We start from the raw sequence: 27724 nt of genomic DNA on the forward strand, positions 1-27724 counted from the left end.
TCTTTATATACAGAAGAAAAAGTTATAATCCTGCCAGTTGTACTGCTTGAAAATGTAAAAGCACAATGTAACGGAAAATTTGATAAATGTATGTGCGTTTGGGAGTGAATTGTATACTTTGTGAAATCACTATTACATTGTATCAAGTGATAATATTTCTCTGACGTCCTAGTGGATGCTGGGACTCCGTAAGGACCATGGGGAATAGCGGCTCCGCAGGAGACAGGGCACAAGAATAAAAGCTTTAGGATCAGGTGGTGTGCACTGGCTCCTCCCCCTATGACCCTCCTCCAAGCCCCAGTTAGATTTTTGTGCCCGAACGAGAAGGGTGCAGGCTAGGTGGCTCTCCTGAGCTGCTTAGAATAAAAGTGTATTTTAGGTTTTTTATTTTCAGTGAGTCCTGCTGGCAACAGGCTCACTGCATCGTGGGACTAAGGGGAGAAGAAACGGACTCACCTGCGTGCAGAGTGGATTGGGTTTCTTAGGCTACTGGACATTAGCTCCAGAGGGACGATCACAGGTTCAGCCTGGATGGGTCCCGGAGCCGCGCCGCCGGCCCCCTTACAGAGCCAGAAGAGCGAAGAGGTCCGGTGAAATCGGCGGCAGAAGACGATCCTGTCTTCAGACTAAGGTAGCGCACAGCACCGCAGCTGTGCGCCATTGCTCTCAGCACACTTCACACTCCGGTCACTGAGGGTGCAGGGCGCTGGGGGGGAGCGCCCTGAGACGCAATATAACAGATGATACCTTAGGTTGGCAAAAGAATACATCACATATAGCTCTTGGGCTATATGGATGTATTTTAACCCCTGCCATTTTTACAGAAAAGAGCGGGAGATAAGGACGTCGTGAAGGGGCGGAGCCTATCTCCTCAGCACACAAGCGCCATTTTCCCTCACAGCTCCGCTGGAAGGACGGCTCCCTGACTCTCCCCTGCAGACTTGCTACAGAATCAGGGTAAAAAAGAGAAGGGGGGGCACTATTGGCAGCTAAAAATTATATAAACAGCAGCTATAAGGGAATAACACTTATATAAGGTTATTCCTGTATATATATATAGCGCTTGGTGTGTGCTGGCAGACTCTCCCTCTGTCTCTCCAAAGGGCTTGTGGGGTCCTGTCCTCTATCAGAGCATTCCCGGTGTGTGTGCTGTGTGTCGGTACGTGTGTGTCGACATGTATGAGGAGGAAAATGATGTGGAGGCGGAGCAATTGCCTGGGTTAGTGATCTCACCCCCTAGGGAGTCGACACCTGACTGGATGATCGTATTTAAAGAATTAAGTGATAATGTCAGCACTTTGCAAAGAACGGTTGATGACATGAGACAGCCGGCAAATCAATTAGTGCCTGTCCAGGCGTCTCAGACACCGTCAGGGGCCCTAAAACGCCCGTTACCTTAGTGGGTCGACACAGACCCAGACACAGATACTGAGTCTAGTGTCGACGGTGAGGAGACAAACGTAATGTCCAGTAGGGCCACACGTTACATGATCACGGCAATGAAGGAGGCATTGAACATTTCTGACACTACAAGTACCACAAAGAAGGGTATTATGTGGGGTGTGAAAAAACTACCAATAGTTTTCCCTGAGTCAGATGAGTTAAATGAGGTGTGTGAAAAAGCGTGGGTTTCCCCGAAAAAAAAAAAAAACTGCTAATTTCTAAAAAATTATTGGCACTATATCCTTTCCCGTCAGAGGTTAGGACGCTTTGGGAAACACCCCCTAGGGTAGATAAGGCGCTCACACGTTTATCTAAACAAGTAGCGTTACCGTCTCCTGATACGGCCACCCTCAAAGAACCAGCAGATAGAAGGCTGGACAATATTCTTAAAAGTATATACACACATACTGGTGTTATACTGCGACCAGCAATCGCTTCAGCCTGGATGTGCAGTGCTGGAGTCGCGTGGTCGGATTCCCTGACTGAAAATATTGATACCCTGGATAGGGACAATATACTGTTAAATATAGAGCATTTGAAGGATGCATTACTATATATGCGTGATGCACAGAGGGATATTTGCACCCTGGCATCAAGAGTAAGTGCTATGTCCATTTCTGCCAGAAGAGCGTTATGGACGCGACAGTGGTCAGGCGATGCGGATTCCAAACGACATATGGAAGTATTGCCGTATAAAGGGGAGGAGTTATTTGGGGCTGGTCTATCGGACCTGGTGGCCACGGCAACGGCTGGAAAATCCACCTTTTTACCCCAGGTCACTTCACATCAGCAGAAAAAGACACCGTCTTTTCAAACTCAGTCCTTTCGTTCCCATAAGTACAAGCGAGCTAAAGGCCATTCCTTCCTGCCCCGGGGCAGAGGAAGGGGAAAAAGACTGCACCATGCAGCCGCTTCCCAGGAGCAGAAGCCCTCCCCTGCTTCTGCCAAGTCTTCAGCATGACGCTGGGGCTTTACAAGCAGACATGGTGGGGGCCCGTCTCAAGAATTTCAACGCGCAGTGGGCTCACTCGCAGGTGGACCCCTGGATTCTACAGGTAGTATCGCAGGGGTACAAACTGGAATTCGAGGCGTTTCCCCCTCGCCGGTTCCTGAAGTCTGCTCTACCAAAGTCTCCCTCCGACAGGGAGGCAGTTTTGGAAGCCATTCACAAGCTGTATTCCCAGCAGGTGATAATCAAGGTACCCCTCCTACAACAGGGAAAGGGGTATTATTCCACGCTGTTTGTGGTACCGAAGCCGGACGGCTCGGTGAGACCAATTTTAAATCTGAAATCCTTGAACACTTACATAAAGAGGTTCAAATTCAAGATGGAATCACTCAGAGCGGTGATAGCAAACCTGGAAGAAGGGGACTATATGGTGTCTCTGGACATCAAGGATGCTTATCTCCACGTCCCAATCTACCCGTCTCACCAAGGGTACCTCAGGTTTGTAGTACAAGACTGTCATTATCAGTTTCAGATGCTGCCGTTTGGGTTGTCCACGGCACCTCGGGTCTTTACCAAGGTAATGGCCGAAATGATGATTCTTCTTCGAAGAAAAGGCATCTTAATTATCCCTTACTTGGACGATCTCCTGATAAGGGCAAGGTCCAGGGAACAGTTAGAAGTCGGAGTAGCACTATCTCAGGTAGTGTTACGTCAGCACGGGTGGATCCTAAATATTCCAAAATCGCAGCTGATTCCAACGACACGTCTACTGTTCCTAGGAATGATTCTGGACACAGTCCAGAAAAAGGTGTTTCTCCCGGAGGAGAAGGCCAGGGAGTTATTCGAGCTAGTCAGGAACCTCCTAAAACCAGGCCAGGTGTCAGTGCATCAGTGCACGAGGGTCCTGGGAAAAATGGTGGCTTCTTACGAAGCGATTCCATTCGGAAGATTCCATGCAAGAACTTTTCAGTGGGATCTACTGGACAAATGGTCCGGATCGCATCTTCAGATGCATCAGTGAATAACCCTGTCGCCAAGGACAAGGGTGTCTCTTCTGTGGTGGCTGCAGAGTGCTCATCTACTAGAGGGCCGCAGATTTGGCATTCAGGATTGGATCCTGGTGACCACGGATGCAAGCCTGAGAGGCTGGGGAGCAGTCACACAGGGAAGAAATTTCCAGGGCTTGTGGTCAAGCATGGAAGCATCTCTTCATATAAACATTCTGGAACTAAGGGCCATTTACAATGCCCTAAGTCAAGCGAAACCCCTGCTTCAGGGTCAGGCGGTATTGATCCAATCGGACAACATCACGTCAGTCGCCCACGTAAACAGACAGGGCGGCACGAGCAGCAGGAGTGCAATGGCAGAAGCTGCAAGGATTCTTCGCTGGGCGGAAAATCATGTGATAGCACTGTCAGCAGTGTTCATTCCGGGAGTGGACAACTGGGAAGCAGACTTCCTCAGCAGACACGACCTCCACCCGGGAGAGTGGGGACTTCACCCAGAAGTCTTCCACCTGATAGTAAACCGTTGGGAAGAACCAAAGGTGGACATGATGGCGTCCCGTCTAAACAAAAAACTAGACAGATATTGCGCCAGGTCAAGGGACCCTCAGGCAATAGCGGTGGACGCCCTGGTAACGCCGTGGGTGTACCAGTCAGTGTATGTGTTCCCTCCTCTGCCTCTCATACCAAAGGTACTGAGAATCATAAGAAGGAGAGGAGTAAGAACTATACTCGTGGTTCCGGATTGGCCAAGAAGGACTTGGTACCCGGAACTTCAAGAGATGCTCACGGACGAACCGTGGCCTCTACCTCTGAGAAAGGACCTGCTCCAGCAGGGGCCTTGTCTGTTCCAAGACTTACCGCGGCTGCGTTTGACGGCATGGCGGTTGAACGCCGGATCCTGAGGGAAAAAGGCATTCCAGATGAAGTCATCCCTACCCTGGTCAAGGCCAGGAAGGACGTAACCGCAAAACATTATCACCGCATTTGGCGAAAATATGTTGCGTGGTGTGAGGCCAAGAAGGCCCCTACAGAGGAATTTCAACTGGGTCGTTTCCTCCATTTCCTGCAAACAGGACTATCTATGGGCCTAAAATTAGGGTCCATTAAGGTTCAAATTTCGGCCCTGTCGATTTTCTTCCAGAAAGAACTGGCTTCAATGCCTGAAGTTCAGACATTTGTAAAAGGGGTACTGCATATACAGCCTCCTTTTGTGCCTCCAGTGGCACCTTGGGATCTCAATGTTGTGTTGAGTTTTCTAAAGTCACATTGGTTTGAACCACTCGCCACTGTGGACTTCAAATATCTCACATGGAAGGTGACGATGCTGTTAGCCCTGGCTTCAGCCAGGCGTGTGTCAGAATTGGCGGCTTTATCATATAAAAGTCCTTACTTAATTTTTCATTCTGACAGGGCAGAATTGAGGACTCGTCCTCAATTTCTACCTAAGGTGGTTTCTGCATTTCACATGAACCAACCTATTGTGGTACCTGCGGCTACTAGGGACTTGGAGGACTCCAAGTTGCTTGACGTTGTCAGGGCCCTGAAAATATATGTTTCCAGGACGGCTGGAGTCAGAAAATCTGACTCGCTGTTTATCCTGTATGCACCCAACAAGCTGGGTGCTCCTGCTTCTAAGCAGACGATTGCTCGTTGGATTTGTAGTACAATTCAGCTTGCACATTCTGTGGCAGGCCTGCCACAGCCAAAATCGGTAAAAGCCCATTCCACAAGGAAAGTGGGCTCATCTTGGGCGGCTGCCCGAGGGGTCTCGGCTTTACAACTTTGCCGAGCAGCTACTTGGTCAGGGGCAAACACGTTTGCGAAATTCTACAAATTTGATACCCTGGCTGAGGAGGACCTGGAGTTCTCTCATTCGGTGCTGCAGAGTCATCCGCACTCTCCCGCCCGTTTGGGAGCTTTGGTATAATCCCCATGGTCCTTACGGAGTCCCAGCATCCACTAGGACGTCAGAGAAAATAAGATTTTACTTACCGATAAATCTATTTCTCGTAGTCCGTAGTGGATGCTGGGCGCCCATCCCAAGTGCGGATTGTCTGCAATACTTGTATATAGTTATTGTTACAAAAATTCGGGTTATTATTGTTGTGAGCCATCTTTTCAGAGGCTCCTTTTCGTTTTATCAAACTGTTAACTGGGTTCAGATCACAAGTTGTACGGTGTGATTGGTGTGGCTGGTATGAGTCTTACCCGGGATTCAATATCCTTCCTTATTATGTACGCTCGTCCGGGCACAGTATCCTAACTGAGGCTTGGAGGAGGGTCATAGGGGGAGGAGCCAGTGCACACCACCTGATCCTAAAGCTTTTATTCTTGTGCCCTGTCTCCTGCGGAGCCGCTATTCCCCATGGTCCTTACGGAGTCCCAGCATCCACTACGGACTACGAGAAATAGATTTATCGGTAAGTAAAATCTTATTTTCTTCAGAGAAATAGACTTTTTCTTTGTTTTTTGTAGTCTAAACTGAGTTTCTAAGCTGATTTTTAGGCTGCGGGTATCCAAGTAATTAATATTTCTGGGACAAATCTCTAGCACGATATATAATTTTTTTGCAAATTAAATAGCACACTTTAATTAATGATTACCAAATTAATAAGTACAACACTAGTCCAGCTAAAGATAAGTTGCTTTAAGGAGTCTTAGGGGTAAATTTACTATGGTGGGAGTTTTTTTTAGAACTGGTGATATTGTCCATAGCAACCAATCAGATTCTATCTATTATCTTCTAGAAGCAGCTAGATAAATGTTATGTAGAATCTGATTGGTTGCTATGGGTAAGATCACAGTTATAAAAAAAAACCTCCCACCTTAGTAAATGTACCCCTTAGACTTCTACTATACATTTGTAATTTGTCCTCATTATTTGTTTTACGTTTCAGTGCATAAATCCTGAATATATATATGTATTGCTAAATGTTCTCCACAGCTTGGACTACCAAGGATCTGCACCACTGAAATATCACAAGAAGATTAATTAATTGCATTATAATATTTAAATGGATCTTTATCATATGTTTTATACCTTGCCTTACAGAATTATTATTAGAAAACTTCATGTCTGATTAATCAAACTGACAAAGTAATATTTCTGAAGACCTAATGCTGAGAAAGCGTATACAGAAGAATTGCAAATGATAGTCTTGTCATATACCTGCAGTGGACACATATTGGGGGATAATCATCTGTTTGCAGCAGACGAATGTCTCGTATCATGTCCAATATATGCTGAATGGAATAGGGTACATCATGATCTGGCCAGTTCTTATAGTGAAATTGGTGAATTATCCGTTCTTCCTGCATCAGATTAACAATGTGACATATACAGCATACATTATAGACTGGTTAATAAATAGCAAGTCTAAAAAAAGTACATGACACATACAGAAATGTGGAATATGTATTAGTCTGAAAAATGACCTCAATTTGTTTTTATGAACATAACTTATTACTACTAAAATGTTTATTATTATTATTATTATTATTATTATTATTATAATATGAATACTAGTTATTATCCATCAAAAGAATGAATCTACAATTATTCTTTTCATTTGTGCTTGCCATTCGCCCTATAGATTTGATTCTTGGTTTACACTACCACTCTCAGATTTGTACATTGTTCTTTGGATGTTGTGCCCAGGCCCGGCACCATTATCTCAACAAAGGGATGCAGAGCAGGGAGGTGAGAGAGGCGCTCTCCCTGCACTGCACCCCTGCTGCTGCGCCTGTTATACTGTGACAGGCAGCAGCGCCGGCAGCCTTAAGTGTCCTTTCCCCCTTTCTGGCTGTGACAGTGCAGTGTGTACTGTGCAGGAGGACCCTGAAAGGGGGCGGGCTATATGAAATGGAGGGGCAGACCTACACGGAACCAGGCTGATCATGATGAGGAGGAACAGGACGATGAGCAGCTCCGGCCAGCCAGACTTCCTTAAGTAAGGGGATGTAAAGAGAGTGAGTGTGCTTGAGAAAGTGTGTGTATGTATGTATGTATGTATGTATGTATGTATGTATGTATGTGTATCTATGTGTGCGTGTATCTGTGTGTATGTGTGACTGTGTGGGCATATTGTGTGTAAGCTGCACTACCACAGGTGGCATTTTGCATAAGTGGCACTACTACAGGGGTCATTTGTGTAGAAGCAGCACTACTACAGGGGGCATTATGAGTATAAGTGGCACTACTACAGGGGGCATTATGTGTATAAGAAGCACTACTACTACTACTACTACTACTACTACTATGTTATGTAAATAAGATTGTGCTACTGTGTGCCATAATTTGAAATGGGGGTACTATTGTGTGGACACGTCCCTACTTTGTAAGACCACACTCCTTTTTTGGTGTGCACCAAAGGTGCGTGCTGTCCCTTTGTAAAGTATGGGAGGACGCAAATTTATAGTTTGCATGGGGGCACCGAAGACCCTAGCACCGGCCCTGGTTGTGCCCTTAATGCACAGCTACTGCAATGGTAATGTGATCTGTGCATGGCACACCTCCTACCTTCTGGTGCTCTTATATAGCTGTTGGTCTGCCTATCTATCTTTTATCTACACAGTGGTTACCAAACTGTGTGCCGTGGCACCCTGGAGTGCCCCAGGGCGCTAGCCCTGGGTTGGTGGTCCAGGACCAATTCATATTATTAATGGTCAATTTAATAGGCAAAATTAGTGCTGGTGACTTCTAGTCAAAAAATATGTGGACAAACAAAAGGGAATCCTGTCCCTCATCACTTAACTGACCCTAAAAATTACATACTGTATAAACACTTTATTTACTTCATTGAATATTTTTTTTATTGAATATTTTTTTCTGAATTTCTCAATAAGAAACTTTTGGCCTAGGGGTGCCATGAAGAAAATTCTGATACTCTAGGGGCCAGTGATTCAAAAAGTTTGGGAACCACTGATCTATACATATGTTAAATATATGTATTAAAAATAAAATATATGTATTAATCTGTATGATTTGAGTAAAAATAGATTTTAATTACCTACCGGTAAATCCTTTTCTCGTAGTCCGTAGAGGATACTGAGGTTCCATTTAGTACCATGGGGTATAGACAGGTCCACTAGGAGCCATGGGCACTTTAAGTATTTGATAGTGTGGGCTGGCCGCTCCCTCTATGCCCCTCCTACCAGACTCAGTCTAGGAAACTGTGCCCGAGTTGACAGACATACATTGAGATAGATAAAGACAGTGGTGAGATTCCAAACCAGCATACACAAAACAGAGGAAAGCTATGCTAGCCCAACTTTAAACAGGTACAGCAACAGCTGAACCAACAATACTTAACCAAGTAACAGTGCAGGAAGAACGAAGCATCGGGCAGGCGCCCAGTATCCTCTATGAACAACGAGAAAAGGATTTACCGGCAGGTAATTAAAATCCTATTTTCTCTTACGTCCTAGAGGATACTGGGGTTCCATCTAGTAACATGGGGATGTACCAAAGCTCCCATACAGGGAGGGAGAGTGCTGAGGTTCCTGCAGAACTGATTGACCAAACTTGAACGTCCTCAGAGGCCAAGGTATTGAACTTGTAGAACTTAACAAACATGTCCGAACCCGACCAAGTAGCCGCTCGGCAGAGCTGTAAAGCCGAGATACCCCGGGCAGCAGCCCAGGAAGAACCCACTGACCTAGTAGAGTGGGTCTGTACAGATTTTGGAACCAGCAAGCTTGTCGTGGAATAAGCATGCTGGATAGTGAGCCTAATCCAGCATGTAAATGTCTGCTTTGAAGCAAGACACCCAATTTTATTGGGGTCATATAGAACGAACAGCGAGTCGGATTTCCTGTGACGAGCTGTCCTCTTTACGTACACCTTCAAAGCCCTCACAACATCCAAAGACTTTGAAGTAGTGGAAGTGTCGGTGATAACCGGAACCACAATAGGTTGGTTGATGTGAAATGCAGACACCACTGTCGGAAGAAATTGCTGAAGAGTTCTGAGTTCAGCTCTGTCCTCATGGAAAATTAAATAGGGGCTCTTGTGAGACAAAGCCCCCAGCTCCGACACACGTCTTGCTGAAGCCAAGGCCAACAGTGTGACGGTCTTCCACGTAAGATATTTACGTCCACCTCCTGTAATGGCTCAAACCAGTCCGACTGGAGGAACTGTAGCACCAAACCGAGATCCTAAGGTGCCTTGGGAGGCACAAAGGAAGGTTGGATGCGCAGAACACCTTTCAAAAATGTCTGGACCTCAGGGAGAGAAGCCAATTGTTTCTGAAAGAAAATGGATAAGGATGAAATCTGGACTTTTATGGAGCCCAGACGTAGGCTCAATTCCACACCTGCCTACAGGAAATGCAGGAGACGTCCCAGGTGAAATTCCACTGCAGAATAAATTCTGCTCTCACACAAAGAGACGTATTTCTTCCAAATACGGTGGTAATGTTTAGACATTACCCCCTTCCTGGCTTGGATCATAGTCAGGATAACTTTGTTAGGGATCCCTCTGTTGGCTAGAATCAGCCATTCAACTTCCATGCCGTCAAACGTAGCTGTGGTAATTTGTGATAGACAAAAGGGCCCTGTTGTAGAAGATCCTCGCAAAGAGGTAGAGGCTACGGATCTTCCAGGAGCATCTCCAGAAAGTCCGCGTACCAGGCCCTTCTTGGCCAGTCCGGAGCAGTATTGCTTGAACTTTTTCCCTTTTTATTCTTTTGAGAATTATTGGGATCAGAGGAAGGGGAGGAAACACGTACACCATCTGATAGACCCATGGAGTCATCAGAGCATCTAACGCCACTGCCTGTGGGTCTCTCGACCTGGAACAATACCGCTTGAGCTTCTTGTTGAGACGAGAGGCCATAATGTCGATTTGTGGATATCCCCACCGACATGTCAAGCACCTGAACACTTCCAGGTGAAAGCCCCACTCCCCCGGGTGCAGGTCGTGTCTGCTGAGGAGGTCTGCTTCCCAGTTGTCTACTCTTGGAACCGCTGACAACGCCACAGCGTTTTTTTCTGCCCAGAGAAGAATTCTTGACACCTCTGACATTGCTGTTCTGCTTTTTGTTCCGCCCTGTCGGTTTATGTACGTTACTGCCATCATGTTGTCCGACTGGACTTGAATGACCCGATCGTGAAGAAGATAAGAGGCCTGCAGAAGGGCGTTGTATATGGCCCTGAGTTCCAGAATGTTGATTGGAAGGATGACTTCCTGACTTGACCATCTTCCTTGAAATTGCACCCCCTGGGTGACTGCTCTCCAGCCTCGGAGGCTTGCGTCCGTGGTTAACAGGACCTAGTCCTGAATTCCGAACCTCCGACCCTCAACGAGGTGAGAGATCTATAGCCACCACAAAAGGCAGATCCTGGATTTTGGTGACAGACGAATCCTCTGGTGCATGTGAAGATGCGATCTGGACCATTTGTCCAACAAATCGAGCTGGAAGGGTCTTGCGTGAAACCTTCCGTATTGAAGAGCCTCGTAAGAGGCCATCATTTTCCCCAGAAGGCGAATGCATAGATGCACCAATATCCGGGTTGGCTTCAGGACATCCCGAACCATCGAATGGATTACCAATGCCTTTTCCAACGGAAGGAACACTTTCTGCGACTCTGTGTCCAGTATCATTCCCAGGAATGGGAGCCTCCGTGTTGGCTCTAGGTGAGATTTCGGAAGGTTCAGAATCCACCTGTGATCCTGGAGAAGTTTGGTTGAGAGACCAATGCTGTCCAGCAACCTCTCCCTGGACAGCTCCTTTATCAGAAGATTGTCCAGGTACGGAATTATGTTCACTCCCTGCTTGCAGAGTACAAACATAATTTCTGCCATCACTTTGGTGAACACTCTCGGTGCCGTGGAGAGACCAAATGGCAGGGCCTGGAACTGGTAGTGAAAGTCCTGTGGTGCAAATCGTAGATAAGCCTGATGAGGTGGCCAGATCGGAATGTGAAGGTACCAATCCTTGATATCCAGAGACACTAGGAATTCCCCTTCCTCCAGACCTGAGATCACCGCTCTCAGAGACTCCATCTTGAACTTGAACACTCTTAAAAACGGGTTCAAGGACTTGAGGTTCAGAATTGGTCGTACCGAACGGTCCGGTTTCAGTACTACAAATAAGTTGGACTAGTACCCCTTGTTGTGCAGATGAGGTGGAACTGGAACCAGGTTTTGGATGGCCTGCTTTAAAGTTATACTTGCCTCTTGTGAAGCTTGTAAGCCTGATTTTAAGAATCTCTGAGGTGACTTCCGGTTCCGGCTTCATGCTGTGAGGACGCATCACAGCACAGCTCCGGTGTATCCCGACCCCGGCACCGTTATAACGGCTGTTTTAACAGCCTCTCTAAGCCGCTAGATCTCCTGGCCCCATCACCCCTCCGTGCAGCAAGCCACCGGCGGCTGAGACCGCTCTGCATCCGAGCCGCCCGCACGCTGAAGAAATCCCCGCCAGACGGCACATCGTCGCGGTCGCCCCTCCGCTGCTCACATTGTGACAGGCAGTCACACTTGTGGGGCCCGTCCTGGGAGAAGACACTGCCGCTAACGAGAGCCGCGGAGAGCCGCAGAGCTCAGCCACGGCTCAGACAGTTCCACAGACCCACGAGCAGGTAACCATAGCAACCGCAGCAGCGCCATTACTGTGCAAGTAATCTGCTGCCTGCCTATACACTGCATGGCTTTGCAGCTACAGAGTCTTACAGACGAACACCTGACTCCTGATACAGATCTAAAGGTGGGTCACTGCTATTCCACCCTATATACGCCACTACCAGCCATTAACCACATGCCAGGCTGATATCAAAGGCATTCTTAGAACAACACAATATTTAAGACCAGCTTCCACGGCCAACAGATACCACGTGTGCTTTTTCTTACTTCATAAATCAGTGAATTATTATTAATACGTCAGCACACCATTTTCTCTATCTTTATTATTACCGATGGACCGGTTCTTATCCTCCAATTCTGCAGCCAAGGCCCTACCTTCCTCCCTCCCCGTGCGTCAAGAAAAAAGGAGAGCTAATTCCACCATGGCCCCTGGAATTACCACCCCTCCCTCTTCTCCAGCTCCCAAAAAACTGATTGCCTCACAATCACTCTCCTGTTCCCCTTCAATGGATCGTTCTCCTGATTCGCCTATTACATACGCTGACCTCACAGAGGCCATAACACAAGCTATGGCTCCATTGCTGTCAAAAGCAGTTTCAGACATCTCACTCCAACTACAACATCTCTCACACAAAGTCTCTATCAATGAAAATAGAATTGGAGGTCTCTGCCATGATATGGCTGATGTTCAGGGCTGTGTCAAACGTCTTGAAAAAGAAAATTATCAATTATGGATGAAGTTAGACGACGCAGAAAACAGGTCCAGAAGAAACAATATCCGGCTGGTAGGCCTCCCGGAAACGGTAAAGGGGGACAATCTTTCTCAATTTGTCCAAACAACACTCCCTAATCTTTTAGGTATCACCGATATATGCAAAGATCTGGTAATTGAGCGTGTGCACCGTGTTGGACCTCCTCCCCGATCCCCAGAGGGCCGTCCTCGTGTTACACTGTTCAGGTGCCTAAATTATTTACACAAAGTCGCCATCTGGTCCGCCTCCAGGAAGATGAAATCTATACAGTGGGAAAACAACCGTTTGCTCATATTTCAAGACTTCTCTGCAGAGTTATCGAGAGCAAGGAAGGCCTTTAATCCTATTTGTTCTAAATTGGCATCCGACAAACGAAAATTCTCTCTACTTTACCCAGCGAAGCTCCGAATTTATGATGGTGACAATCACCTAGATTTCTCTACTCCTGAAGATGCGTCGTCCTATCTCAAGGGAGGATCTTCTGAGGACCATAACGATATCGCTGATATTACCCCTATCCCCGACTCTTGACTCTCGGGCTCGACTCATAACGCCTCCATAGGGGACACAATCCCCCCTCTTCTGGTTCGTCACTGTTCAACTCAGATACGTATGAATGTCCTTTTGAACATGTGATAAATGCCAATGGGGTGGTTTCAACCCCACTTGATCACAATTTGATTTCTTTTATTGTTTTACATTTATATAGGGAATGCAAGTAAGACCAAACCTATATTTACAGGTTATCTTATAATGTTTTACATATGCATAGGATATGCAACAAGGACTAATTTATATTCACAGGTTATCTTATAAATAGTTGGTGATTAACACCATTGTTCAATCACTAGGTTGCTCTTATTTCAGCTCAACGTTTAGCTTAAATGCATGTCAGGTTTATTGATACATCTTATGGCTTAGCTTCATTTTACTTTAGATCATAACTTTTCCCAGTTGCCGGTGTCGGGAAAGCATCGGAAGCTTTGTTCCGGAATAGAAATAATGTTTAGATTAATTCTAGTTATCCAAATGTTCTTTTGGTACCGAAGTCTGTTTGTTTGTCAAACATTTACTAATTGTTTTTGTTTGTGTTCTTCTTTTTCCCATGCCCCTCCCCCCCCCATCCCCATATCCTCTTACCACTCACTGATCTATCTACTTGAACTAAGGGCGAATCCTTTATTGTTTTACCATAACTGGCCTTTCACATGATAGACTTAAAAATTGGAACGCTGAATGTTGGTGGGATTAATTCTCCGGCTAAACGACGCAAAATCCTTATGTACCTATCCAAGTCAGACATCAATGTTGCATTCCTACAGGAAACTCATTTAACTCACCAAGAATCCCTGAAATTGCAAATGTCACATTGGTCCCTTTTAGCAGCAGCTCCGTTTAACTCTAAATCTAGAGGGGTAGTCCTCTTGGCAAAACGCAATCTTAACATGACAGTAACTTCCTCTGACATTGACCCTAATGGACGATTCCTAATCACTAAACTCACCATCGATTCACATGTTCTAGTCCTCTGCAATATCTACGCTCCCACCGCATACAAAAAAATCATTTTTTCAGATGCTGATAGCTAAATTGACTCCATTTTCCAATGATAACCTTATAGTTTGTGGTGATTTCAACTTAATTTCTTCCAACTACTTAGACCGCTCCAACACCTCTAGGACCCCTCAACATCTCCCTAATCTAGGCATTTCTCTTTTTTCTGATTCTCTACAACTGATAGATATCTGGCGTGCGCTCCACCCGATTGAGAGGGAATTTTCTTGCCACTCTTCCGCACACGACACTTATTCCAGAATTGACTATGTCTTCATATCCCAACATCTTTTCCCGTCGGTTTCAGACTCAGCCATTGAACCCATAGTTATCTCCGACCACGCCCTGATATGGTTTTCATACACTCTTCACCCTTCCCGAAATAAGTCCCCCCAATGGAGATTCCCCTCTTATCTTTCTAACTCCAAGAAGTTTTGCGATTCATTACAGGCGACTTGGGACTCCTTCTACTTCTCAAATGAGCAACATTCAGAGCTAGATCCCCCTCTATTTTGGCAAACTGCCAAATCAGTACTTAGAGGTAGCATCATTTCCTACTCTTCAGCCCTTAAGAAACAATACGCTCAATCTTATTTAGATATGCAACGTGCACTTTCTTCTGCTTATCAAGCTTATAAAACCTACCCCACTCAATCTCACAAATCTTCATATCTAACACTAAAACTTCAGTTTAACGAATTTCTCTCTCTGATGGGAGACAAATACAAATTTAAAGTTGATTTTCGTTTTCATAATTTTGGAAATAAAGTAGGTAAATTACTTACAAACATCTTGAAAGGTACTGCTCCTCCTATGTTAGTTCACCCTCTAAAGCTACCCGATGGCTCTTTAACTAATGACCCCCAACAAATCACTTCTCTTATGAAACAATTCTACGAAACATTATACTCAGGTCAATCTCCCTCATCCGAAGGTAATTGCCACTCCTGGTCCTTCCCTGTTCTTCCTCAACTCCCCGCTGAATTTATCGAATCACTAACTAACCCCATTACTCTAGAAGAAGTCCGCTCAACTATTAGCCACCTGAAACTCAATAAAGCTCCAGGCCCTGATGGCTTTTCTAACGAGTTCTACAAACTCCTAATAGATAAAATTGATAAACATCTTCTGGCTCTGTTTAACTCGATAATTACTTCTAAATCCATACCCCTTTACTTTAATAATGCCATAATCAAAATCCTGCTAAAGCCGGGCAGAGACCCCTCCCTCCCTGGCTCTTATCGTCCCATCTCTCTACTGAATTCGGATTATAAAATTTTCGCAAAAATCTTAGCTGACCGACTAAAATATACTCTCCCCCATATAATACACCCGGACCAATCTGGGTTTATCTGGGGCAGACATTCGGTGACTAATGTACGCAAGGTTCTCTCTGTAATCCAACATCTGAAATTTCACCCCTCCTCTTCACACACCATTGTCTTAGCCTTGGACGCAGAAAAGGCGTTTGACCTTCTTGAATGGCCTCACCTTTTCAACTCTATGCAACATTTCGGGTACCCTTCTTCTTTCATTTCCTTTATTCAGACCTTATACACTTCTCCGTCCTCTCAGCTATATTGTAATGGCCACTTGTCCACCCCATTCGCAGTTTCTCGTGGTACACGTCAGGGATGCCCTCTTTCCCCCCTACTTTTCGCCATTGCCATTGAACCACTGGCAATCTCTATCAGGAACTCTTCTTCCATTCACGGTATCTCAGTAGGGTCTTTACCACTAAAACTCGCCCTATATGCGGATGACCTTTTACTTTTCTTGTCCAACCCTTCTACCTCCTTACCCTCTTTGTTTTCTTTGATATCTAACTTTGGCGTCCAATCAGGGTTCAAGATAAATATGTCTAAGTCAGACATTCTAACGTTGGAAGGTCCCAAGCCCCCTACACAATCCCCCTCACTTCCTTTTTCAGCAGTTACTCATAAATCAGAAATCAAATATCTAGGATTAACTATTCCATCAGATGTGTCCTTATTATACAAACTCAACTTTACCCCGATCCTCACCAAAATTTCCTCTCTATACGACTCATGGCTTAACTTACCATTATCTATTATTGGAAGAATAGCGGTAGTTAAATCCATCATATTCCCTAAAATTTTCTACTTAATTCAAATGTTACCAATTAACCTCTCTACAGCTGACATGAAACGTTTTGACCAGATTACTTCACGGTTCATTTGGCAAAACAAACGCCCTCGGATCGCTTTCCATAAACTTCAGACTCACAAATCCCATGGAGGATTCTCCCTCCCAAACTTAAAATTATACTCACTAGCCACGCATTTCAGATATATCTCAGACTGGCTCCTTTCTAAATCTACATACACCTCTAACTCTCTAGACACCGCTCTATTCAACCCTTACTCTCCTGGTGCCCTCCTTCATTCTAAAAAATCAGATATACCTTCGAATATTCTCCATCATATTTTATTTCACGACACCTATCTAGCCTGGATTTCCATTAACAAAAAAATGATGAGAAATCCGACTTCTTCTCCATACAACACCCTTTGGGGCAACCCCTCCTTTACTCCCTCGATAACTAATCCAATCTTCCACACATGGAAAGACAAAGGTCTCTCACTTACCTCACAGGTCTTTGATCCTGGAGGACAAATATTGTCCTTTTCTACTCTCCAATCACAATTTTCACTTCACACCTCTAATTTTTTCATGTATTTACAAACACGGCACTTTGCCTTTTCGCTGGATCCTAAAACCAGATTTCAAAACTCAACCGATCCCATTAATTCCCTATTGCGTCTATTAAATGCTGTCCCTTACTGTATAAAATTTCTTTATTCTATGCTACTACCGATCTCTAACACGAAATCATGGCATGCGCTGACATCTACATGGCAAAATGATATCCCTGACATTACTTCCCCTTTAATCCTCACTGAGCATTGTTCTAAAACCTTAAAGTTCTTAAAATCCTCATATCTTCAGGAAGTACACTGGAGAACTATACACAGGGCCTACATATCTCCTGCTCAGAGAAAACATATGATTCCAGACACCTCAGATTCTTGTCCTAAATGTCACTGCTTACATGCTAACTTTTACCACTGTTTCTGGGAATGTGGGAAAATAAAACGCTTTTGGAACAAGGTAACTGTATATATAAACTTTTTATTCTCTACTCATGTTCTCCCAGACCCTCTAGCCTACCTATGTGCGAACTTTAAAAATTGGCTTCCTAACAAAGAACTCTCCTCTCATATCCCATTGCTGGTTACCATTGTGACACTTGCAAAGAAAGTAATTCTCATCCATTGGATTTCCTCTTCCTCTCCTTCCTTACAGGAATTAAAATTGAAACTCTTACAAATCCTTTATTTCGATAGGAATAATACATTTCCAGACTTGGATAGGCACGTTGACCGGTTTTATACCAAATGGTCCCCATTTATTATGTCTCTGGACTCATCTACTCGTGATAGAGTTATGAAAGTGTTTGAAAATACAGACTGGCACCATCTCCGGGTCATCGCTAACTCATAATCCCAACCAACACTGGCTTTATAGCTCATTCTGACTAAATCTTTGTACACGGAATATGCCCTTATCTTTTATTTTATTTCATAAATAACGATGATCTCTTCCCCCTCCCCCACCCTACCCTCTTCCATTCCCTCCCCTTGTCTTTTATTTATTTTCTTTTTATATCTTTCTCTGTTTCTTCTTTTCTTTTTCTTTTCCTCTTATTCTCTTCCTATGTCCTCCTGCTTACTACCTTTCTGTTCTATTTTTGTCATAGTCTCAAGGAGACATATTATTCTGCATCCTTAATTTACATTCCAATCCGCAATATTTTAATCAAGGTCCTTGTTTATGTTAACAAGATGTATTCTGGATTAGTCACTCTCATCATTATTTCTGTATTAATAGTCTACCGCACCATATGTATGTGACGCTCGACTTTTCCTGTTCTTTCATGTATGCCTTTAAACAATAAAAATTGTATTATTAAAAAAAAAAAAGAATCTCTGAGGTGGTAGCACTTGGAACTCCAGTCTGTAGCCCTGGGAAATAAGATCAATGACCCAGGGATCCCAGCACGAACTTGACCAAATGTGACTGAAGAAACTTAGTCGGGCTCCCACCTGACAGTCCTCCAGGCCTCGCAGTCCACCGTCATGCTGAAGGCTTTGAGGAAGCAGAGCCTGAGCTCTGTTCCTGAGCACCTGCAGTTGCTGGTTTGCGTGGTTTACCTCTTGCGCCTCTGGAGGCCGTATAAGCACCTCTGGATTTGCCCTTAAACTTCGCTGTCCGAAAGGACTGTAAACTTGAAGCTGAATAAGCTTTCCTGGCTGGGGGAACTGTGGAAGGAAGATACGTAGACTTACCCGCAGTAGCTTTGGATATCCATTTGTCTAGTTCATCTCCAAACAAGGGTTCTCCTGTGAATGGTAGGCCTTCCACGCCTTTCCTGGAGTCCGAATCAGCAGTCCACTGGTGTAGCCACAAGCCCCTGCGTGCTGACACTGCCATAGTGGTGGTACGTGCATTAAACAAACCAATCTCTTTTATGGCTTCCACCATAAAGTTCGCAGAGTCCTGTATATTGATGCAGGAGTAAAACAACATCCCCCCTCGACAAGGAATCTAACCCCTCAATTAGGTTACATGACCATTTAGCAATGGCTTCTGTGATACACGCACATGCAATAGTGGGTATCTTGGCCACCTCAGCAGCTGTGTACAATGATTTCAGTGTAGTCTCAATTTTATGATCAGCCGTATCTTTTAGGGAGGCTGCACCAGGGACAGGCAATACAATTTTTCGTGACAGCCTAGAGACTGATGCATCCACTATTGGTGGATTTTCCCATTTTTTCCTATCCTCCAGAGGAAAAGGAAAGATGAGAGCAACAGCTTTGGGATTTGAAATTTCTTATCAGGATTAACCCACGGTTCTCCACGGTTCTTCAATTCCTTTGATGCAGGAAAAGTGACTGAGGACTTCTTTTTTACATTAAAATAAGATTCTTCACACTCCTCTGACACCTTATCAGGAATTTGCAGTACATCTCTGATAGCCTCTATAAGAGCTTCTATTCCCTGTGACAGAGTAGCATCCCACCATCAAATCCACCTCACCCTCCTCCATGTCTGACCCGTCAGCGTCAGAGTCAAACTGCAGGATATGGGCCAGAGATCGTTTTTGCGTACAAATGGAAGGGGATTGAGACGCTGGTTTGGGGACTGAGTCTCTATTCATAAACTCATCCACAGTCTGTCTTAAGTATTGCGTCTCTTTATCATTGCGGGATAGTTTTGTAGAAATATTTGAGATCATTGCCTTAATGGAATTAACCCACTCGGGTTCAGCCCCGCTATTCTGGGAAGGTGCACTGCCCCGAGTACCCAGTAGTGAGCCCCCTTGTGAAGAGGAACACTCTGCTGTACAAGAAACACACTCTTTGCCTGACATAATGTAAATGTGATAGCACCCACACACAGGAAAAGGTTAAGCACAATGAACCCACAAAGAGCCCTTCACAGGGAGACACAGAGTTATTTGGAGCCAGCCCCCACTGAGCCCTTATCGCTAATGCCAAGCTTAGCCGGGTCGCAGACTAAGTACCCTGATAGGGGACTTGGTACACTAATAATCGCTCCTCCCTTGCTACGACCCCCTGGTACCGCTGAGGTAATCTGGAGTATCTCTGGAGGAGCTGCGAGCCCCTGTCAGTCAGCATCTATGTCCACTGCAGAGGGAAAATGGTGCTGGTGAGCTGCTGGATCCACTCATAGTGAAGGCCTCGCCCCTTCAATGGCGTGCGGTCTTCCAACTTTTTTTATACTGGCTGAAGTAATCTGGTGCTTAAAATGGAGATAAAACCATTTTAAGGCTGTTTTTGCTAGTGTAGGTACTGTGTACAGTGTACTGAGACGCAGCTGTGTGTCTGGAGATGCATTCCTCTCCGGTTAGAAGCCGTGCGTCTCCATACCCTTATGCCGCCATAATGCCCGGCGACCCAGCTTAGTACTCACCAGTCTTCATTCTTCTGGCTCTGTTAGGGGTGACAGCGTGCTGCGGGAATGTACGCTCGCCATGGTGGGGTATGCAAATAGTTCTCTCAGGAGCTCAGTGTCCTGTCAGCGTGGAATGGGACCATTAACCCTTCAAAAGGTTGGGCCGTTTTCCCCCTAAGTCCCACAAAGCAGGCATGCTCAGGGCTGGCAACAGAACTCATGGGGCCCGGCACACAGATATCGCTGGGGCCCCCCCTCAAATCCCCTTGACCCCTCCGCTGCATATATATATATAAATATATATATATGTGGTTAATTGGAATGAAGGATAAAGCGACCAATGGTGTAAAACAATGAAGTACTATGCCCAATTGGTAAAAATAAATATACTATTTATTAAACAATTACACACAGTTTAAAAAATGGGACAATAAATACAAACACAAATGATCTATAGTACTAAAAATCTAAATTAAAATACTATTAAAAGATAATTCCTTATCTGAATATGTGGTCAGTACAGGTCTCCCAACGCGTTTCGTCACTTAGACTTCATCATGTCTTTAAGTACTATAGATCATTTGTGTTTGTATTTATTGTCCCATTAATTGTTTAATAAATAGTATATTTATTTTTACCAATTGGGCATAGTATCTCATTGTTTTACACCATTGGTCGCTTTATCCTTCATTCCAATTTACCACTAATTTAATTTCAGAGAAAGTACCATCTCTGTTTTTATTTTGAGGGAGTCAGCTGACGCCCCTTATCTTGGGGAGTGTTGTCATATGTATTTTATATTGTAACCTATACAGCATATCTGATATGTTGTCCCCTTTACTCGTGGCACAATATTATTCCCCTTTTTTGATATATATATATATATATATATATATATACACACATGTGTGGTGAAGGTACCAGGACTCAGCACACTCACCACAGCCAGCGTGGGACAGTAGTGTGGGCGGCGGCTGCTGCTGCAGTCTGTTTGTCTTTCACTGTGATATCACTGTGGGAGGCGGTCGTGCATGCCGGGCTCAGGGGTCGGGCTGCTTGGAGCTTCTCTGCGGTGGCTGAAGGAGACACGGAAGCGCTGCACAGCTCATGCATAATGACATCCGCCAGGACCAGACCAAGTGACAAGTATCCCGGGGGTGGGGGGGCTGAGGGGGGAGCAGGGGAGGTTCATGTTCATGTTAATTTAAAAAAAAAATGATAGGCGCCGTGGCAATGTGTTTTATTGTGCCCTGATGCTCAGGGCCCCTCTCACCCTCGGGGCCCCATACAGGTGTCCCCTTTGTCCCCCCCCTGTTGCCAGGCCTGGGCATGCTGGTGCCAACCAGCCCTGCCTGAAAATAACAAACATATAAAATAAATGCAGAAAACTCTTCAGGAGCTTCCATAAGCGTGACCGGCTCCTCCGGGCATATTTTCTAAACTGAGTCTGGTAGGAGGGGCATAGAGGGAGGAGTCAGCCCACACTATCAAATTCTTAAAGTGCACATGGCTCCTAGTGGACCCGTCTATACCCCATATTACTACATGGATTATAATATCAGAGGTAGAAATAAAAATTTCTAAGCCAACATAGTCTAGTACAATTGAACAGATATAATTCCAGCAGGTGAAATGAGCAATGTGCTAGATTGTGCCTACATGCAGGCCAATCTAGCACCACTGCACCAGCAATAGCGCCGCACAGGGCCGCGCATCGCTATCGCTTAGATTTTAAGAACGGATCTCTCCGTGTGTACCCCCCTTAACTTTCATTTACAGGCTGTGTAAAATTACAGGAGCTCAGTGGCAAACGCAGGATTTGCATTGGGGGGTTTCCAGAACCGGGTGGAGCCAAGCACGGGGGTGGGACTGAGGTGACCCAGTATATGCTGGGTCCGTAAAACTAGTGTGTCTGTGTATATATATATACATATCTACACATATATATATAAACCGTATATACACCTATGTGTATATATATATATATATATATATATATACACACATAGCATATTAAACATGTATATATAGATAGATAGATAGATAGATAGATAGATAGATAGATAGATATTGTGAAATAGTCCACATAAACCAGCACACCTTAGTAGCAGCAAACAGTTTACTGAATTTTCATTTTAAAGTGCAGCGTGCAAACATTGGTGCATATAGCTATGCAAAGCAGATACTTAGCAGCTCAGTGCATTATGGCAGCTCCAACAGCTGTTTCGGTGCAGCAGCACCTTCGTCAGGGAAAAGCCAGTAGTATAACTAACCATCACCAAACACCACATATATATATATACACAGACAATAAATACAAATAACTACATACACCTGTTCATTCTGCTCAGGTTACAAATCATGTGATCATCTGGTCTAATGGCAGGCCAGGGCTCTCACCACTCCCCTATCACCATGGTGATCATAACGAAGCCGGAGGTATACATATGAAAACCATCACTTCCGGTCAACGGGACACACCTAGTTAAATAATACCCACAGAGTCCAGATCGCGGGATACGCCACTGTCCTCCTGGTGCCATGTCAGCATCACATCATTGCAAGTGTGCCAGTCGAAGCGGCCACTTCCGGCCAGCGGAACTAATCGAGCACAGCAAGGTTTACAGGGGACCCAGCAGCGGGATGCGTCACCCGGAAGTGACGCGATCTCGCTGCTATCATCAGTGGCTTAATCCCTATGCATATTGCAATCCACGCCCACCGGCCTGGATGATCCAATGGCGCCACAGTTGGGGAGGGGATAACCATAAAGTAAACAAACACAATACAATCACCCTAATAACGCCAGCCAAGACCAAAATCACATAATGAGTATGGCTTTTCCCTGACAAAGGTGCTGCTGCACCGAAACAGCTGTTGGAGCTGCCATAATGCACTGAGCTGCTAAGTATCTGCTTTGTATAGCTATATGCACCAATGTTTGCACGCTGCACTTTAAAATTAAAATTCAGTAAACTGTTTGCTGCTACTAAGGTGTGCTGGTTTATGTGGACTATTTCACAATATCTGGATGTTACTTGTGACCGAGCACCCTACCAATACTGCTGAAGGTGTGTGCGTTCCAATCTTGCATTTGTTTATTGCCCATTGTTTTGTGGTTTATGGAATGCACCACTAAGTTATATACCATTATTTCCATGAAAGTGTTTTTAATCTATGTGGACATGCCATAAGATATATTATCTACATACACCTCTGTGGTCATGGATAAAGATGTCGGTGATTTAACAGGCACTAAAAGATTTTTGGAAAAATACATATCTAAGATATTATTCACTGCAACAAAAGAATTGGCTTTTGATACTGACAGCCCGGCAGAAACTTTTGCGGATTTGCTCAAACTTAAGAAAAGGCTTACAGAGCTGGAATTACATGGACTTACTTTATCACAGTACCATAAAGATAAATATATCCCTAGGGGTTTCCGTATTAAAAATCAGCCGACTATTGGGCGTAATAGCGCTGAATTCTGTAGGCAGTGGTGTCTGATATTAAATCATTGCAGTTTTGATTTGATGATTTTAGTTATTCAACAAGTTAACACTGAGATCGAGGTTCTCAATAAGGAGTTGGCTGATTGTGAATCTGTAGGGGTTGGGGTCCTACAGTCTGATGTAGGTGGTGATTGGTTAACCAAATTAGATGTCCAGCCATAGTCTAGCGCCAGCCGAAATGACTGTTTTGTCAAAAGGGTTGACGTTTGTACCCACCTTTAAACAAACTGCATTTGAATGGGAGACGGAGCTATATCGCTTCTATAGGCAATTACGGCTGAGAGATTTTTTCAGCAAGCAAGGCACTGGTGGATTACGGGAACGACCATTTAGGTCTAAGAACATGTTTGACCCTCCAAGTACCAATGCTTCTATTGATACCTTTATCAGATTGGTCAAGAGAGACACACTGCCTATCATTAATTCAATGAAAAAGAAACATCAAAATTTAAACTCGCAAGAGATTAAAGCAATACAGGATCTACGGAATAATGATCAGATTATAATACGCCCTGCAGATAAGGGTGGCGGTATTGTTCTCCTTGACCGATCTGATTAAATTGAAGAGGTGATGTCACAACTTAATAATACCACATGCTATAAGAAACTTACCTTTGACCCGACAGGGGCCTATAAGCATGAGATTGATTCCATCATCTCTATGGTTGTAAATAATGGCTGGATTGACGATTCCACCGCTGGTTTCTTGTATCAAGACTTCCCCAAAACCCCTGTCCTATACATATTGCCGAAAGTGCATAAATCATTGAGTAAGCCCCCTGGAAGACCCATAATTTCATCTAGGGGCTCATTAAGTCAACCAATATCGCAATATGTGGATGTGCACTTACAACCCGTTGTTCAAAATACCCCCTACTACCTAAGAGATACTACGGACTTTTTGAATAAATTGGAGGCCTATGGAATACCACCCGAAGGCTGTCTGCTGGTGATGTTAGATGTCTGTAGTCTCTACACTAACATAAGTCATAAGGAACCAAGACAAAAGATATATTCCAAACCGCGCTAATTATAGTGGCCGCCTATGTACTTTCAAAGAAATCCTTCACCAAGATTCTAAAAACACAAATTTTTCACACCAAGTAGAAAGGACATATGGCGCTACCATAGATTTTTACACCTCTTAGATAATTATAAAGTCCCAAAGATTCTAAAAATTTGATACTGAATACAAATACATCCTTTTGAGATGGAGATCCGTAAATCTATAAAATGAAAAAAGGGAAACAATAGTGCAACACCAGATGATATTCAGCCTTATCAATCCCCTTTATTAGTTCCACTCACATGGAAAAGGAATATATTTCGCATATCATCCACATATATAGCTAAAACTTTAAACAGATGTACATAGTGCAATAGATTTATCCAGACTCTATTGCACTATGTACATCTGTTTAAAGTTTTAGTACTACGGAGTGGGACCTCAGAACTAAGAAGAAACAGCTATATATGTGGATGATATGCGAAATATATTCCTTTTCCATGTGAGTGGAACTAATAAAGGGGATTGATAAGGCTGAATATCATCTGATGTTGCACTATTGTTTCCCTTCTTTCATTTTATAGATTTACGGATCTCCATCTCAAAAGGATGTATTTGTATTAAGTATCAAATTTTTAGAATCTTTGGGACTTTATAATTATCTAAGAGGTGTAAAAATCTATGGTAGCGCCATATGTCCTTTCTACTTGGTGTGAAAAATGTAAGTCATAAGGAAGGCATGGATGCGATCAGAACAGTGATCTCTTCCAGTACTAAGTACAGTGGTCCACCAATTGAATATTTGATGCTCCTCGTGGAAATTGTACTACATAAAAATAATTTTTTATTTAACAATGCATTTTATTTGCAACTTTGTGGGACTGCGATGGGGTCGAATATGGCCCCATCGTATGCAAACTTATTTATGTACAGCTATGAGGAAGCACATATTCACGGTGACCCTGTGTTCTCTAAATATGTCAAATGTTATTGCCGTTTTATAGACGATCTTTTTTTCATTTGGACGGGAGGTAGTGAAATGCTACATTCATTTGTCACCAGGCTCAACAACATTGAGGGGTCCATCAGATTCACTTACAACAGTAGTCCATCCACTATTGAATTTTAGATGTTAAAGTGAGTGTCAGTGAGAAGCGATTTATGACTGAGATATATCGCAAAACAACTGATAAAAATACGTTGTTACGGTTCGATAGCTTCCACCCACAACCACTGAAGAGGGGTTTGCCCTACTCACAATTGGTGAGGGTGGTTAGAACCACCTCCGATGCTGACAAATTGCCTGAAGCTTTTTGGAGCATGGGAAAAAAGTTCTTGGAGAGAGGCTATGGAAAGAATGAGGTAAAGGATGCAATTCATAGATGCCTCCAATTGGACAGGAAAAAGCTGCTGGTCCCTAAAGAAAGGATAGGGGAAGCTAATAGACTGCTACTTTCTAGTACATATTCAATTAAAACATCCTGGGACAGGCCTGTACGAACACACCATTATTTTGTTACAAAAGGAGCACCAACTTGAGAGATCAACTAGTGTATTCCGACATTAGTCCGAAAGTGATGATTAAAAGTGGATGGCTGCAGTTACAAGAAGGGGTGTATAAATGCACAGGTTGTGCCAACTGCAGTTTTTTGAATACAGGGATCACTTTTGTAAATCCCATCACAAATAAGAGATATCAAATTAAACAACGGATGACATGTGACACTAAATATGTTGTGTACGTTATTTGGTGCCCGTGCAACATGATGTATGTGGGCAAAACCCAAAGAATGCTTAAAGAAAGAGTGGCAATGCACCGCAGCTCCATTAAAAAAGCTTTGGTAAAAATTGATACCAGCACACCGCCAGTAGCTCGCCACTTTGCAGCAGCTAAGCACATGATAAAGGACTTGAAAGTCATGCCCATTGAGCAAGTTCCCCCTTCACGGAGAGGAGGAGATAGGAACAAAATTCTTCTGCAGAAGGAATGCAAATGGATTTACAATCTGGAGGCTATAACACCGAGAGGGCTGAATGAAGAACTATCCTTTACGCCTTTCTTATAAACTCAGCCGACACTATTTCAATAGTCTGGTGGACCCAACTTGTTTATGTTGTTGTAGCTGGGTGGACTTTTAGTATAGAATCCTCCATTGACCTGCATGAGATATGGTCAGCCCAGCCTTGTTGAGACAGCATCTATGACCATAGTATTCTGTTCTAGTTAGGTTATATATTTAAATTAGTATTAGTAGGTATCAATGTTTTTTAGGACTACACTATCTTTATACTCATTATGTGATCTTGGTCTTGGCTGGCGTTATTAGGGTGATTGTATTGTGTTTGTTTACTTTATGGTTATCCCCTCCCCAACTGTGGCACCATTGGATCATCCAGGCCGGTGCACGTGGATTGCAATATGCATAGGGATTAAGCCACTGATGATAGCAGCGAGATCGCGTCACTTCCGGGTGACGCGTCCCGCTGCTGGGTCCCCTGTAAACCTTGCTGTGCTCGATTAGTTCCGCTGGCCGGAAGTGGCCGTTTCGACTGGCACACTTGCAATGATGTGATGCTGACATGGCACCAGGAGGACAGTGGCGTATCCCGCGATCTGGACTCTGTGGGTATTATTTAACTAGGTGTGTCCCGTTGTCCGGAAGTGATGGTTTTCATATGTATACCTCCGGCTTTGTTATGATCACCATGGTGATAGGGGAGTGGTGAGATCCCTGGCCTGCCATTAGACCAGATGATCACATGATTTGTAACCTGAGCAGAATGAACAGGTGTATGTAGTTATTTGTATTTATTGTCTGTGTATATATATATGTGGTGTTTGGTGATGGTTAGTTATACTACTGGCTTTTCCCTGACGAAGGTGCTGCTGCACCGAAACAGCTGTTGGAGC

At 44.2% G+C, this 27724-nt stretch overlaps 1 protein-coding gene across 3 annotated transcripts in view; it reads right to left on the reverse strand.

The window, feature by feature from the left end:
* Positions 1-27724, reverse strand: part of PTPN22 (protein tyrosine phosphatase non-receptor type 22) — a 386022-nt gene that overhangs the window by 104946 nt on the left and 253352 nt on the right. For all 3 annotated transcript variants that reach the window (XM_063955409.1, XM_063955411.1, XM_063955410.1), the window contains one exon: positions 6569-6711. In XM_063955409.1, the coding sequence (XP_063811479.1) occupies positions 6569-6711 (143 nt within the window). The remainder of the gene's footprint in view (positions 1-6568; positions 6712-27724) is intronic.

Source organism: Pseudophryne corroboree, chromosome 2 (genome assembly GCF_028390025.1).
Source record: "Pseudophryne corroboree isolate aPseCor3 chromosome 2, aPseCor3.hap2, whole genome shotgun sequence".
Taxonomy (NCBI): Eukaryota; Metazoa; Chordata; class Amphibia; order Anura; family Myobatrachidae; genus Pseudophryne; species Pseudophryne corroboree.